This window comes from Littorina saxatilis, linkage group LG2, assembly GCF_037325665.1.
Source record: "Littorina saxatilis isolate snail1 linkage group LG2, US_GU_Lsax_2.0, whole genome shotgun sequence".
Classification (NCBI taxonomy): Eukaryota; Metazoa; Mollusca; class Gastropoda; order Littorinimorpha; family Littorinidae; genus Littorina; species Littorina saxatilis.
The window spans coordinates 78,700,766-78,718,415 of NC_090246.1; the positions used below are offsets into that span (position 1 = coordinate 78,700,766).

Sequence of the window (17,650 nt, forward strand, 5' to 3'; positions counted from 1 at the left end):
TGTGTGTATGTGTGTGTTTTTGTTGCGTGAGGGTTTCTGTACGTGTGTGTGTGTGTATGTGTGTGTGTGTGTGAGAGAGAGAGAGAGAGAGAGAGAGAGAGAGAGAGAGAGAGAGAGAGAGAGAGAGAGAGAGAGAGAGAGAGAGAGAGAGAGAGAGAGAGAGAGAGAGAGAGGGGTAGACAGACGAAGAGAGATGATAATGACGATGATGATTTTGATGATGATGATGATGATGATGATGATGATGATGGTGGTGGTGTGTGTGTACGTGTAGTATGTTTTTAAACTCCTCTTTTTTTTATTTAACCAATGTTACTCTCTTTCTCTCAGTTTGCTGGCGTGGAACAGCAAACAAGTCCAGCAATTCACCGGACAGTGCAACAACAAAAGACAGAAGTGCCTGGCCACAAAGCAGGTGTTCGACAGAATGGGGCAACACTCACTCGCCGCAACAGCAATGTCCAGCCGGTTCCAGTTCCAAGGAAATCAGCATGGTTTACCCTTGGGACTTTGCTCAGTAGGTAAAGACATATTAATACTTTACAATTTGTCAGTACTTTAAAAAAAAGGGGGGGAACAATACAGTTATATTTGTGTTTATGTGCTGTTTTCTCCAACAAAGAAGCACACACAGTCACACACAGACACACACACACATACACACAGATACACAGACACACACAGACACACACACCACACACTGACACCACACACACACACAAACATACACACACACACACACACTACATGTTCGATAATGTCACCATACCATACCCGCTTAGAAATGGCAAGTGGATAGGTACCCAAAACCAGACTTGAACTGTGCAAATAGTGGTTAGTAAATAATATGTTGATCAACTCTGTGGTTGCCTTTGTTTCAGAGAAGCAAATCGTCTACCTTGCGAATGAGGCAGGGGTACAGAGGAGGGTAGCAACTTCAGTCTTCGGCATGGTGCATCAATATTTAGGCATGCAGTTTTGTGTGTGAATGAACAGCACAAATCCATTTTGAAAATGTCTTGATCGTCGGCCACATCAAGTTCGACCCTGATTGGCATTTCAGTTTGTTGAAAGTAAAGGGAGACGTTCGATAGCAGAGTGCACGGATGACATTTTCAATTCAGTGAAGTGATGGACAGACTGAGAGACCCACGTGTGCAAGGATACACAGCACCATGTTACTTTCTACAACTGGAAGCTGTATTTACCAAGGAAACTGAACAATTAATCCTCGTTATGAAATTTAGAAGTACCACAACTTCAAGTCGACAAGTGTGTGTGTATTGTTTTCAGCAGACAGCCTCAAATAGTTTGTGTTTGTATGTGCGTGGGTGAAGAAAGAATAGAACATGGAGTGGGGAGAGGTAGTATGAAAGAAGAAGAAATATTCGAGAAAAAAAATCATATGGCTGATTGTTTTTTCTTCTGCATGGGAGGAGAGAATGATAGAAAAAGACGAAAAAGTAAAAATTAGGGTAACGTTACAATAAGGGCAATAACTCTGGATTGAAACATTATTTTGACCTAAAACCATACAAGTAATAACGGCAGATGATTGAACTTACTTTTTTTTTTTTTTTTTTTCTTTTTTTTTTTTCTTTTTTCTGTTTTTTTATTTATTTAAAAATTTTTTTTTTTTTTTAGGAGATCAGACATTGTTAATCACACATGTGCGTGCGGTTTTTTTGTTTTTTTTATATCGGAAGTTTTTTATTTTTTTTATTTTTTTTTATTATCATTTTAATTCTTATTAAGTTATTATTGTTTTCCTTCAGTCTCACTCTTTCTCTCAGCTTCACACTCAATGGACAGTAAACAGATCATGGACAATTTTTATTTTATTTACATTTACCCTCTCTCTCTCTCCTCTCTCTCTTTCTCACACTTGTCCACACAACATCTCTCTCTCTCTCTCTCTCTCTCTCTCTCTCTCTCTCTCACTCACTCCCTAGTCTGTCTTTCTCTGCATCCACTTTCTTTCTCTTCGACTTGTCTGTTTTTTTCTGAATTTTGTTCTTCGGATTCTTCTGTCTTCTTCTTTGTTCTTCTTTTTTGCTCTCTCTCTCTCTCTCTCTCTCTCTCTCTCTCTCTCTCTCTCTCTCTCCCTCTCTCCCTCCCTCCCTCTCTCCCTCTCTCTCTCTCTCTCCTCTCCCCCATACTCTGTCGGTCTCTCTCTCCCACAGTCTGCCAATCAGGGCAGATCAGTCAGTTAAAGGGGTATTCTTGCCATCAGCCAATAGTACTAATCAAGAAAGACTATTGAAAATGATCTTGTACGCTGATGATATTACGCTTTTTCTGAAAGGCACTGATGATGTGCAAAATGCTCTGACATTGGTGTCATATTTCTCCAAGTTCTCAGGACTGGCTGTGAACAGACTGAAATCGGAGGCCATGTGGTTGGGTTCACAGAAGTACTCTGAGGAGCAGCCATGTGGCTTCAGATGGAAATCTAAAGTCAACATTCTTGGTATATATTTTTGTAATAATTTAGAAGCCTCGGAAATCGAAGAAAACTGGACAGAAAAAATCAATCATATTCAGAGCACAATGATTAAGTGGTCTAAGAGAAACTGCAGTATAATGGGAAAGATTTGCCTTGTAAAATCACTTTTGATCCCTCAATTAACACATGCTTTGCAAGCTTTGATTATACTCGAAAAGATCATATGTAAACTGAACTCAATGTTTTTCAGATTCATTTGGAAAAAAAGATTTTCAAACACAAAAGCCTATGAAAAGGTAAAACGAAAAGTTATGTGCCAGGAAACAAGTAAAGGTGGCCTAAATATGATTGATTTGGGTGACTTTCAAAAATCCTTTGTACTTGGATGGTTTTCGAAATTACTGCAACCAAACGAAGAAGCTTGGAAAAGTATTCCACTCAGTATGTTCTCCAAACTCGGAAAAAATCTATGCTGCTTTCAAGCAAACGTCAAACCAGCCTTATTTAAAGGGTTGGGGTTGATTACAAACAAGTTCTGGAAAAGCGTTTTAGAATGTTGGCTTGACAACCATGAAAAGATATTACCATGCGTGCAAAAAATTACCCAGCTGGAGAATTTATGCCTATGGAATAACTCTCTAATTGCTTATCGTGGCAAGACAATGTTTCTACGTGATTGGGTTACATCTGATATATGCTATGTGAAGGATTTATACGAGAAAAATATGTTTTTACCATTTCACAGGATTTGTGAAAGAGTTGGGCATAAACCAACAAGACTATTTGAATATGGGGCAATTCGCACAGCAATAGCATCCCTTTTTTTGAAGATGAATGATAATGGAATACAAGCTATGAAGGTAATGGATTATCAAAAAATAAGTACATTTAAACCCAGGCAGTTTCGTAAATTAATGGTAGACGCTTATCAAACTGAGACTATTGCAGTCAGTTTCTGGAAAAGAAAGATGGGAATTGAAATAAACAAGGACATTTGGCAGATAGCAAGCAACGCATCAAAAGAAGTAAGATTGAGACTGCTATGTAGTGTACACTGGAAAATAACTCATAACATTTATCCAACGAACATTATATTGTATAAAATGGGCATTGCTGAGAGTATTAGTTGTACACATTGTACAGAAGAGACAGATTATATCGAACATTTCTTTTATTATTGTAGAAAAATAAGCAAAGTGTGGAATCTTGTTGAAGAAGCCTTCTTCACCGCTTGTTCAAAAAGAATTCATGTTGATGTGCGGGATGCCCTATTTGGCCTAGTTAAAAGGAATTCTATTTCATCCGCTGAAGCAAACTATGTCAATTTGCTAATCTTGATTGCAAAAATGTGCATAGGTATTTATAGATACGGTACCCCTTTAGAGATCGGATGTATTTTTGAAAAAGAGTTAAGTTTAAGAAAAATAATTGACTTGTGACTCGCATATATGTTGCTATCTGTGAAATTGAAATAAAGAAACGTTAGGTAACAAAAGGAGAAATGATGACGGAAGAAAATATAGGACAAAATGTATAAAACAAAAATAGGTGGAGAGAGAGAAGATAGAACGAGAGGAGACAGAGAGAGAGAGAGAGAGAGAGAGAGAGAGAGAGAGAGAGAAAGAGAGAGAGAAAGAGAGGGAGAGAGAAAGAGAGAGAGAGAGAGAGAGAGAGAGAGAGAGAGAGAGAGAGAGAGAGAGAGAGAGAGAGAGAGAGAGAGAGAACGCAGGAACGCAGGAAATTTAATGCGAGGCCACCGGCATATACGCATGGGGGTTTACAAAAGACACAGGAAAAAATAGGAATAAAAATCAACAACAAAATTTCATGGTTGTACAGAAACAAAAAAAATATATATCGTGGCACGAAAATTTACAAATTTTGTCTCAAAGTATCAGTCATAGCAACAATTGCCTGTTTGAAATTTCTTCATCACGTGTTTTCATGGCATAATAACAATACATGGCTACAGCTCTATTAATGTATATACTCTCATTTTGTAGCAGAAAAATCAAGGGTGGTACATGTACATTGTCAGTGAAATATTTCAAAATATATTTTACACGTAGATCCTGGTATTTTGGGCAATGTAGCAGAAAATGTATTTCGTTTTCCACAGCAGGACAAAACGGGCACGTGTTTGGTACAGCACTATAGCGTTTGTTTCCATTCAGGTCAATAATACCTAGGCGTAGTTTGACAAAAATGTTTCTAAATTTAGTAAGTGTGATATCCGTTAGGTATTTTTCCGGCTGCAATAAAGACTTGAACGAACTATACGTTGAAAATCTATCACTTTCCATTATCTTACCAAACCATTCCTGCTTATAGCAGTCAATCAAACGCTGTCTGAACGCACGCAAAAAAGCTTTTTCATGAACAACACCACCATTCAGCCATACAAAGGAAAACCCACACATATCCAAACAACGCTTTACCGAGCAAGCCCAATTTTGCAAATCAACCTCATTTCCGGGTAATCTTAAAAATCTTTTTTTATCCATCTCGTACGCTTGTCTAGGTAATCTAACCAAAAACATGTTCTGCAGCTTTAGCCAGTACCTGATAACACTGACAGTACTGTCAATGAATAAAGGGAAACGACCGAGTTCTCCATATGCCATCGCGTTTGGAGTTCTTGGTAAAACATTCAAAAATCTTTTACAAGCAAACAAATGCGGAGATTCAACAGAACGAAAGCGTGTGATACCCCATATTTCAGAGGCGTACAGAAGCATAGGTTTTACTAGCGCATCAAACAATTTAAAAAATACACTAACATCCATGCTACCTAAGCTCCACATTGTTTTCATGATTTCTACCACTTTTCCCTTGGCTCTGCCTGCAAATTCTTCTAAAGCAATGTCAAATGATAATTTTGTTGTCAATGTGACACCCAAATATTTATAACTGTTTACAACATCCATAGGTTTACCTTGATAAAACCATTTTTCTGTCTTAGATAGATGACCGCCTTTCCGAAAAACCATTACTTTTGTTTTCTTTAAATTTACACTGAGGCCAAGGGCAGAGGAGGCTTGTTCAAGATTGTTCAACTGGTTTTGTAATCCAACAGGTGTTGTAGAAATCAAACAAATATCGTCAGCAAAAAGAAGCAAAAAAATTTCTTGTAATCCAGGCAAAAACTGAACACCATGCCTTCCATTTGAGGTTACTATATCGGCTACTTCAGTAATTAACAGGGAAAAAATCAGGGGAGACAACATGCAGCCTTGTTTCACCCCGGCAGGGCAATCAAAGAAGTCAGACACTTCAGGGCCCCATCTTACACATGACTGGACAGAATCATAAATCCCTTGTAGCATACGGAGCATTTTCGTCGAAGTTTTTATTTTTTGAAGAACGACCCACAAACTATCCCTGTCTACAGAATCGAAAGCTTTCAAGTAATCAATAAAAGCAACGTACAGTTTACTTCTCCTTTGTCCATACAGACATTTCTTAATCATAGTCACAAGTGTAAAAAGATGATCAATAGTTGAATAGTTTTTTCGAAAACCAGCTTGTTCTTCACATATCTTGTGTTCACTCTCTGCCCATTTATACAGACGCCTATTTAGGATGGAAGTAAAAACTTTACTAATAGTACTCAGGAGGGAAATGCCCCTATAATTTCCAGGATTATTTACATCACCCTTTTTCAGTAAAGGAACTATCACGGACTGACTCCATTGTTTAGGAAACACACCAGTGTCATAAACACGGTTAAAGAACTTAGTGAGAAAAGGGGCAACAATATCCTCAGCTGCTTTTAGAAATTCTGCTGGTATTTCATCAATACCAGAAGCTTTCCCTGCTTTTAATTTTCGAATGGCTTGTTTTACCTCAGCTAACGAAATTTGTTCATCCAATTCATAAATATGTACATCTTCCTCACTTTCTTCATTTATTACATTTTCGTTTTGTTCAGGCGTTGAAGCTGTGTGCTGTCCCAAAATGTTTTCAAAGTGATCTTTCCAGACATCGATATTTATAGTAGCACGGTTTCTCTCCCTTGGGCGAGACCGTTTTACCGTTGACCAGAACATGGAAGGATTTTTTCTGTTTTCTAGTAAAGAATCTTGTACTGATTTTCTATATGCTTTCTTTTTCTCTTTTATCATATTTTGATATTCAGATCTTTTTTGCAAATACTGTAGTTTATCCTCAACCTTTCTAGTGCGAGAGTACCGACTAAGTAATCTATTAACTTCACGTTTTCCCTCCCTACACTCTGTGTCAAACCATCGGCTCGTACGACGCTGACGGCCTCCAAAAAACACCGTGCGTCGCATGCACCGACCCGCTTCTAAAAGCGTGTTTACAAACATTGTCAAGGCAGCGTCAGAGTTATCATCAATACATGCAGCAGCGTCATCGATGGCAGTTTGACCTTCACGTGAAGAAAGAAAATCTAAAAATACACTAGCTTTGGAGGAATCCCAAGTCAGTTTCTCTGAACTAGTCTTATTCTCACTGTCTACATCAGCGTCAATTTTTAGGGCAGCACACACATCTAGCCGAACAGGCATATGATGAGACTCAATGCGGTTGACAACAGAAAACATATTTACATATTCAACAAAATCAACTGAAGACAAAAAGTGATCAATAGTACTATTTCCTCTTTCAGACACAAAAGTGAATTTATCATCGAAACCTGGTTGTACTAATCCATGCAGAGGTACAAGGTGAAACATGCAGCAAAACTGAATCAGTATTTTACCAAAGTTATTTGTCAAAACATCTTGTGATTTTCTTTCAAAAACATTACCATCCTCATCATCATCTTCTTCATCAACACATTCAAGACACCAATCCCCTATTCGGGCGTTCAAATCACCTCCAAGTAAATAGTACACATCCCTGCCAGCTTCCATTAAAGACAAAATAAACTGTTCTAGCATTTCTAGAGTACAATCATAATCTTTTTTATCATAGTACACACTGCCCACTGGATGATTATACAGACCAATAAACATCATGTCTTTCTCACAACCAAACAATTCTTTTGAAAGTTTTACGCACAAAACATTTTCACTCTTGGTATCAATAGTCTCAACAAAATCCGACAGACATTTACGAATCAACATAACAGTTCCACCAGAAACATGGCCCATCTTGGTCAGTTTCACACCTGGTGAATGAAGGACAATGAAATCACTAAAATAGGTACTAAAGTCAAAGCTTGGCAAAGTAAAGGTTTCAGACAAAAAACAAACATCAAAAGAAGTTATGTAATCAACAAAATCAGGGTCAGTTAGCTTGGCAATCAACCCATTTATATTCCAACAAAGAAATGAAAAAGAAGTATTCAATTTGTCCTTATTTGCTGTTGCAACATTATTTACATCAGGTGTGTTTTTGTCATGTGCTTGTGTGTCTTGTTTGTTTGCATTGTCATAGCCTTGGCCACGCCCCTATTCGCTGTTTCCTGCACGGGTGGGAGTTCCACGCACGTTGCGAAAGTAGGCCGAGTACCCACCACCTCCACTATCGCCACCCAATGTCATGTCTTTGTGGCCCTGCCGATTGGCTGAGCGGGTCACACGCTTACCTCTGGCGTCACTCTGCCCGGAATTCCGACCGGAATTTTCTTCAGTGTCACGGCTGTGACCCTGAGTGTCACTGACGTCACGCTCTATTTCTACTTCGCTGATTGGTTGACGTTGCTCGTGATCAGGGGGCGTCTCCGAGTCGGTGTTTGTCAACAAACCGGGGCCACCCGGCCGGCGGTTGTCAGCACGGCGATCATCGTTGTTTCTGGGGTTGTCATGGAAGCGTAGCTTGCCGTTTGTGTAGTAGGCCGTCTTCCCCTCCTCCCTCAGCTGTTTCAGCTTCTGGGTCTGCCGTCTGGTGAGATCTTGGGCCGCTCTCAGGTTGTCGTGCTCCATGTCGCTTCGTGCCTCACGGTCTTTCATGAGACGCATCGCATCGCCCCAACGTTGGAACTTGGCAATGATAGGGCGGGGGTTGGGATTCTTGGGGTTGGGTTTTCCGAGGCGATGCGCTCGCTCGATGACGTCAGGCTCCCACTGCTTCTGAGGAATGTAGGTGTCAAGAACGTTTTTCACTGCAACAACACAGTCAGCATCGGTGTCGCCAACTTCTTCTGGTATTCCGAAAAACTTGACGTTGTTGCGACGGGAAAACCCCTCCAGCCTGTCAACCTCTGCCTCGAGGCTAGTCACCACACGATACAGATCGTCTTGTTGTGAGGAGAGGTTGGAGATCGACTGTTCGTTCTTCTTGAGGGACTTTTTCATTGTCTCTTGCTCATCTCCAAATTTCTTCATCAATGTCTCTTGTTTTCTAAGCATGTCTTCTTGTCGTTTGAGAAAGTCCGCCTGTGTTTGCATGGTTGCCAGAACGACATCCAGCTTCTGCTGCAACGACTGCTCTAAGTGTTTGATGCTATCTGCCACTGCAGTTGACTCCGCACCACCACCACTACTTTCGCTACTGCCACTGACAGCAGGCCCAGGGTTTTCCTCTACGTCATTGCTCAATCTCAAGCGTCGTATCGCGAAGGCAATCACTGCCAGGCACAAAGATGGCGCGTGCTGCGCGTGCGGAAAGGTCACCGCCATCGGTGACAGGTGTACAAGGTCATCACTTGGCACTGACAAATGGCCAGTCACTGTTGACGAATTATAAGTCACAGTTCCCAGGGGTGGGAATGGCGTACTAAAAGCACTTTCCGCAACATCTTTGAAGCAGCACACGATGTTCGCAAGAAAAACAAGGCATCCCCAAGTAATGCACACGTCGCTGACACTGATTTCAGAACTGTCACCATACACGGGCTGAGCACGAAGCCGGTTCAAGAAATGTTTTGCCACACAAGCCAAATGAAAACGACCAATACTGGCCCTCCAAAGTCCTACCTCGATCATTTTCAGTAGATTTCTGCACACAATCACTTTAGACTTTCACTTGTATAGTTCTGGAGACTCAAACTTTGATATAGCCACTTTGAACTTGAAAAATATCCATCTTGTCTGCACTGTGAAAATTTTTCCCTCCTGCGCCATTCGTGGTCGACCTTGACCCCCCCGAGAGAGAGAGAGAGAGAGAGAGAGAGAGAGAGAGAGAGAGAGAGAGAGAGAGAGAGAGAGAGAGAGAGAGAGAGAGAGAGAGAAAGAAAGAGAGAGAGAGAGAGAGAGAGAGAGAGAGAGAGAGAGATTGGCAGACTATGATTGAACTTACTATTTCCCGGCAAAAGTTTGTTTTTGAAAGTTTGGCCATTTTAAGTCATTTTGGGGGTATCTCCAAAAAAGGGTCATAACTCCGTGAAAAATAAATTTGAAGGTCTGAAATTCTCACATCACGTTCTAAATATAACAGTCTGTCAAATAAAATCCAAAACTCAAAATCGATAAATTTGTCAAGAATGTCCCTTTTCGCAGAAATGGCCACATATAAATATGTTATATTCGAATTAAAAACAAGCTCTGAAAATTAAAAAATTAAAAATTATGATCAAAATTAAATTTCCGAAATCGATTTAAAAACAATTTCATCTTATTCCTTGTCGGTCCCTGATTCCAAAAACATATAGATATGATATGAGATTAAAAACAAACTCAGTAAGCTAAAAAGAATAGACATACAGAAAAGCGTGTTATCCTGCTCAGCGCGACCACTACCGGCACTATTCTGCATGGCTTGTCGATTTCACTGCCTTTGCCACGAGCGGTGGACTGACGAAACTTCTAGTATGTGGTCTTGGAGAAAAAAGCAGTGCGTTCAGTTTCATTCTGTGAGTTCGACAGCTGGACTAAATGTTGTTATTTCGCCTTACGCGACTTGTTTTTTCTGCGTTTGGATCTGCATGCGTATATTCTTTTTACATTTAGTCAAGTTTTGACTAAATGTTTTAACATAGAGGGGGGAATCGAGACGAGGGTCGTGGTGTATGTGTGTGTGTGTGTCTGTGTGTGTGTGTGTGTGTGTGTGTGTGTGTGTGTGTGTGTGTGTGTGTGTGTGTCTGTGTGTAGAGCGATTCAGAGTAAAGTACTGGACTGATCTTTATGAAATTTTTCATGAGAGTTCCTGGGTATGATATCCCCAGATATTTTGTTTTCATTTTTTCCGATAAATGTCTTTGATGACGTCATATTCGGCATGTTGTGAAAGTTGAGGCGGCACTGTCATACCCTCATTTTTCAATCAAATTGATTGAAATTTTGGCCAAGCAATTTTCGACAAAGGCCGGACTTCGGTATTGCATTTCAGCTTGGAGGCTTAAAAATTAATTAATGACTTTGGTCATTAAAAATCTGAAAATTGTAATTAAAATTATTGTTTTATAAAACGATCCAAAATTACGTTTATTGTATTCTTCATCATTTTCTGATTCCAAAAACATATAAATATGTTATATTCGGATTAAAATCAAGCTCTCAAAATTAAAAATATAAAAATTATGATTAAAATAAAATTTCCGAAATCGATTTAAAAACAATTTCATCTTATTCCTTGTCTGTTCCTGATTCCAAAAACATATAGATATGATATGTTTGGATTAAAAACACTTTCATAATTTCATAAAGATCGGTCCAGTAGTTTACTCTGAATCGCTCTACACACACACACACACACACACACACACACACACACACACACACACACACACACACACACACACACACACACACACACACACCACGACCCTCGTCTCGATTCCCCCTCTATGTTAAAACATTTAGTCAAAACTTGACTAAATGTAAAAAGAAAAGTAAAGAAAGCAACGACGGTTTGAAGGAAGAAAAGAATAAGGGAGGAGGAATCCAAAGACAGAAAATAAATAAGAAACTAGTAAGTAAGTAAGTAAATAAGTAAGTAACACACTCACTCACTCACTCACTCACTCACTCACTCATTCAATCATTCACTCACTCACTCACTCACTCACTCACTCACTCACTCACTCACTCACTCACTCACTCAATAACAAACTAATTAACAAGAAGAAGAGAAATGAAACAGATGTGCCATCATGCATTTTTGTTCCATTCAATTCAGATCCAAGTATTCGTGTGTGATTTTCCCTTGCCGAATGTGTTTTTTCGTGTTTGTGTTTAAGGTGTAAAGCACCTTGTTGCATTGTTAACCTTTGCCGGATGCCGCTTTTGACTACACACTCCCGACGATGCGGGTTTGTCTGAACCCATACATTTGAAAGAGGGTTTTTACCGTTTATTCCTCTAACGACGATGCGGGTTTGTCTGAACCCATACATTTGAAAGAGAGTTTTTACCGTTTATTTCTCTAACGACGGGGTGGGTTCAGGGAAACCCACAGCGCTACTTCAGTGGTTGCATCGAGTTTCTCCCTTCACCGACCTCTTGCAGGGGAGGGAGAGGGAGAGACTGAGAGAGACTGAGAGACTAAGAAAGAGAGAGAGAGACTAAGAAAGAGAGAGAGAGAGAGACTAAGAAAGAGAGAGAGAGAGAGACTAAGAAAGAGAGAGACTAAGAAAGAGAGAGACTAAGAAAGAGAGAGAGAGACTAAGAAAGAGAGAGAGAGAGTCTAAGAAAGAGAGTGAGAGACTAAGAAAGAGAGAGAGAGAGACTAAGAAAGAGAGAGAGAGAGACTAAGAAAGAGAGAGAGAGAGAGAGACTAAGAAAGAGAGAGAGACTAAGAGAGAGAGAGAAAGACTAAGAAAGAGAGAGAGACTAAGAAAGAGAGAGAGAGAGAGAGAGTCTAAGAAAGAGAGTGAGAGACTAAGAAAGAGAGAGAGAGAGACTAAGAAAGAGAGAGAGGGAGACTAAGAAAGAGAGAGAGAGAGACTAAGAAAGAGAGAGACTAAGAAAGAGAGAGAGACTAAGAAAGAGAGAGAGAGAGATACTAAGAAAGAGAGAGAGAGAGACTAAGAAAGATAGAGAGAGAGACAAATAAAGAGAGAGAGAGACAAATAAAGAGAGAGAGACTAAGAAAGAGAGAGAGAGACTAAGAAAGAGAGAGAGAGACTAAGAAAGAGAGAGAGAGAGACTAAGAAAGAGAGAGAGAGAGAGAGACTAAGAAAGAGAGAGAAAGAGACTAAGAAAGAAAGAGAGGGAGACTAAGAAAGAGAGAGACTCAGAAAGAGAGAGAGAGACAAAGAAAGAGAGAGAGAGAGACTAAGAAAAAGAGAGAGAGAGACTAAGAAAGAGAGAGAGAGACTAAGAAAGAGAGAGAGAGAGAAACTAAGAAAGAGAGACTAAAAAAGAGAGAGACTAAGAGAGAGAGAGAGAGAGACTAAGAGAGACTAAGAAAGAGAGAGAGACTAAGAGAGAGAGAGAGACTAAGAAAGAGAGAGAGAGACTAAGAGAGAGAGAGACTAAGAAAGAGAGAGATACTAAAAAAGAGAGAGAGAGACTAAGAAAGAGAGAGAGAGAGACTAAGAGAGACTAAGAAAGAGAGACTAAGAAAGAGAGAGAGACTAAGAGAGAGAGAGAGACTAAGAAAGAGAGAGAGACTAAGAGAGAGAGAGAGACTAAGAAAGAGAGAGAGAGACTAAGAAAGAGAGAGAGAGACTAAGAAAGAGAGAGAGAGAGAGAGACTAAGAAAGAGAGAGAGAGACAAAGAAAGAGAGAGAGACTAAGAAAGAGAGAGAGAGACTAAGAAAGAGAGAGAGAGAGACTAAGAAAGAGAGAGAGAGACTAAGAAAGAGAGAGAGAGAGAGACTGAGAAAGAGCTAGAGAGAGAGAGAGAGACTAAGAAAGAGAGAGAGAGACTAAGAAAGAGAGAGAGAGACCAAGAAAGAGAGAGAGAGAGAGACTAAAAAAGAGAGAGAGAGACTAAGAAAGAGAGAGAGAGAGAGACTAAGAAAGAGAGAGAGACTAAGAGAGAGAGAGACTAAGAAAGAGAGAGAGAGAGACTAAGAAAGAGAGAGAGAGACTAAAAAAGAGAGAGAGCGAGAGACTAAGAAAGAGAGAGAGAGACAGAGACAGACAGTCAGATAGACAGACAGTCAGTTAGACGGATAGACAGACAGACAGAGAGACAGAGCAACTGACAACAGACATACAGACAGAGAGATACGGACACACAGACAGAGAGACAGACAGTCTCTTGGAGACAAACAGGCAGACAGACACTGTTCCGCCGCTTTGGTAATTATGGGTGTAGCAGAACCCGCGCCGTCGGCAGAGGGATAGTTACAATCACTACTACTCTTTAAAAGTATGGGTATGTGTGAACCCGCGCCATCGGTAGTGTTTATGTAAATTATCATAATCAATTAATTCTGATGTTTTGTCATGTACACACTAAAAATTTGCAGACAGAGAGCAAATTAGGTGTGTGAGAGATACTTAAAATTTCAAAACGATACCTTTAATGGTTCCAGCGTTACAATGATTTTAGTGTGTCTCTGGGTACAGGTGAACCCAGGAAGCACGGCAAAGGTTAAACCCATACATAAAAACGTTTAAAGATATGTTTTAAAACAAAAAGTAGGAAGAAAACCGAGACAGACAGAAAGGAAGGAAAAGACGTGACAAGAGCAAACAAAGTTTGATTTAATACACAAAAACAGGAAACAAGTCGCGTAAGGCGAAATTACTACATTTAGTCAAGCTGTGGAACTCACAGAATGAAACTGAACGTAGTCCGCCGCTAGTGCAAAAGACAGTGAAAGTGACGAGCCTGTTTGGCGCGGTAGCGGTTGCGCTGTGCTTCATAGCACGCTTTACTGTACCTCTCTTCGTTTTAAGTTTCTGAGCGTGTTTTTAATCCAAACATATCATATCTATATGTTTTTGGAATCAGGAACCGACAAGGAATAAGAAGAAATAGTTTTTAAAACGATTTTGGAAATTTAATTTTAATCATAATTTTTAATTTTTTAATTTTCAGAGCTTGTTTTTAATCCGAATATAACATATTTATATGTTTTTGGAATCAGAACATGATGAATAATAAAATAAAAGTAATTTTGGATCATTTTATAAAAAAATAATTTTAATTACAATTTTCAGATTTTTAATGACCAAAGTCATTAATTAATTTATAAGCCTCCATGCTGAAATGCAATACCAAAGTCCGGCCTTCGTCGAAGATTGCTTGGCCAAATTTCAATCAATTTGATTGAAAATTGAGGGTGTGACAGTGCCGCCTCAACTTTTACAAAAAGCCGGATATGACGTCATAAAAGACATTTATCGAAAAAATGAAAAAAAGTCTGGGGATATCATACCCAGGAACTCTCATGTAAAATTTCATAAAGATCGGTCCAGTAGTTTACACACACACACGCACACACACACACACACACACACACACACACACACACACACACACACACACACACACACACACACACACACACACACACACACACACACATACACCACGACCCTCGTCTCGATTCCCCCTCTATGTTAAAACATTTAGTCAAAACTTGACTAAATGTAAACAAGTCGCGTAAGGCGAAAATACAACATTTAGTCAAGCTGTCGAACTCACAGAAGGAAACTGAACGCAATGCAATTTTTCAGCAAGACCGTATACTCGTAGCATCGTCAGTCCACAGCTCGTGGCAAAGGCAGTGAAATTGACAAGAAGAGCGGGGTAGTAGTTGCGCTGAGAAGGATAGCACGCTTTTCTGTACCTCTCTTCTTTTTAACTTTCTGAACGTGTTTTTAATCCAAACATATCATATCTATATGTTTTTGGAATCAGGAACCGACAAGGAATAAGATAAAAGTGTTTTTAAATTGATTTCGAAAATTTAATTTTGATCATAATTTTTATATTTTTGATTTTCAGAGCTTGTTTTTAATCCAAATATAACATATTTATATGTTTTTGGAATCAGAAAATGATGAGGAATAAGATGAACGTAATTTTGGATCGTTTTATAAAATATCTTTTTTTTTTTACAATTTTCAGATTTTTAATGACCAATGTCATCAATTAATTTTTAAACCACCAAGCTGAAATGCAATACCGAAGTCCGGCCTTCGTCGAAGATTGCTTGGCCAAAATTTCAATCAATTTGATTGAAAAATGAGGGTGTGACAGTGCCGCCTCAACTTTTACAAAAAGCCGGATATGACGTCATCAAAGGTATTTATCGAAAAAAAGAAAAAAACGTCCGGGGACATCATTCCCAGGAACTCTCATGTAAAATTTCATAAAGATCGGTCCAGCAGTTTGGTCTGAATCGCTCTACACACACACACGCACAGACAGACAGACAGACACACAGACAGACACACACACACACACACACACACACACACACACACACACACACACACACACACACACACACACACACACACACACACACATACACCACGACCCTCGTCTCGATTCCCCCTCTATGTTAAAACATTTAGTTAAAACTTGACTAAATGTAAAAAGGAAAGGAAGCACAAAATCATGCATTAAAACTGGAATGCGGAGAAAAAACAAACAAACAAAGAAACAAACAAAGAAACAAACAAAGAAACAAACAAAGAAACAAACAAGCATATTGTACACAAGCACTATATGCAATGGTTCTTACTGTGTCCGATTCTCTGTCATCAAACATCTTTGTCATTTCTGAGACGAGGCAGTCTTCAAAACCTTGACACCCCGTGAATAAAATCCCAAATGTTCCGCGAACTGAAAAAAGTTAAAAGCAATATCAGGCCCTTCAATCAGGGGTGGGCTTATGATATGCTGGGTGATCTTAGAATAACCCTTTTTAGCGGATGAGCGTATGATACGAAGAGCGGGGCATGAGGTGAGTGTCTGCAGAAAAAATGTAATAACTCCTAAAATACTAATTATCCTGCAACCATATTACAGTTGTCAAAACCCGAAATGTAGCGCTACTTATTCACGTTGCTCTTTTTACAAAAAAATGCGTATCTATTGAATAACTATCCAAAACACAAGGCAGGTCGCTGATTTGTGGTCGGGTGCTCTTATGAAATACCCCCCTGTGCGCTTATGATAGCTTGATTTTTCGGATCGGATGCGCTTATGACTGGTTTTTCGCTGCGCTGCCTAGTTTTTTGCTTGATGACCTGAATGATCTTAATTAAATGTTCTCATTTTACAGATCATGGATTATAGATGTTACCATTGTGGAGAAGGGTTCTCCATCTTCAAAGAAATCATAACCCACACAGTTGATAAACATGAAGCACATAAGCTTCGGTATTGTTTTGTTCAGCTTAACACGGAGACAGACAAGCGGAGGCTATGCACAAAAGCGGCATTCGATTTTTCACCAAAAGAGTGCGCTGAGAAAGGCTGCAAAATAGTTGTAACCGATCAAAACAAAATAATAGTGGATAAAATTCCAAATTCCATTGGGCTTACTCCAGCATCTCAGAATGGCTATCAAGAGGCTCAAGGGCCTACGCCAGTGTCTCAGAATGACGATAAACATCCCAGAGCACACTCCTAGTGCGGTTAACTATTTTGTGAATAACCTTGCCGAAAAGGCTGGACAAATTCTGGCTGAAAACGGCTTGATAAGTGAATGGATTAGTTTTCATCAAATGATAATTCAAGGACATTTTCCCCTTGATAATATTGCCTTTCGGTTATTTCTTGACGTTGTGAACTATTACGCCACTGGAGACAAAAAAAGAATGAGATACAGTAAAGAGTCCCTTCTGTTTTGGCACACAGGCTATCGCTTATTCCATGGCAGATTCATTCGCTTCATGAATGGAAGAGAAGCTGAAGAAGATAGAAAGCTGGCACAACATGGGGATAATCTTTTGACAGGTGCTGGAGCGGATACAGATGAAACAGAAGTTCGAGTGGATATGACAGAAGCTGAGACCAAACCTGGAGTGGATACAGATGAAACAGAAGATCGAGTGGATATGACAGAAGCTGAGACCAAACATGGAGTGGATACAGATGAAACAGAAGATCGAGTGGATATGACAGAAGCTGAGACCAAACATGGAGTGGATACAGATGAAACAGAAGATCGAGTGGATATGACAGAAGCTGAGACCAAACCTGGAGTGGATACAGATGAGATAGAACCTGGAGTGAAAAGAACCAAGACAAAAAGTGAAAAATGTGATTTTGACAGAGCATACAATATAAATTTTGCTGTACCCAGGCTTCAGAGATTATCCAAAGAATCCAGTAACAAGCCGAAAATTTCTCCCGGCATACTAAATGAATGTGTGGACCACTTTTCTCAAAACACCAAATCGAAACTGGTCAAAGTTGCCCTTGATGGAAAAAAGATAA

General features: G+C 39.6%; 1 protein-coding gene across 3 annotated transcripts in view; it reads right to left on the bottom strand.

The window, feature by feature from the left end:
* LOC138959802 (uncharacterized) overlaps nucleotides 1-17,650 on the bottom strand; it is a 51,228-nt gene that overhangs the window by 25,933 nt on the left and 7,645 nt on the right. For all 3 annotated transcript variants that reach the window (XR_011453801.1, XM_070331421.1, XM_070331420.1), the window contains exon 5: nucleotides 15,948-16,048. Coding sequence is in view for 2 of the 3 variants with exons in the window: in XM_070331421.1 (XP_070187522.1) it covers nucleotides 15,948-16,048 (101 nt within the window). In the remaining variant the exon portion in view is untranslated. The remainder of the gene's footprint in view (nucleotides 1-15,947; nucleotides 16,049-17,650) is intronic.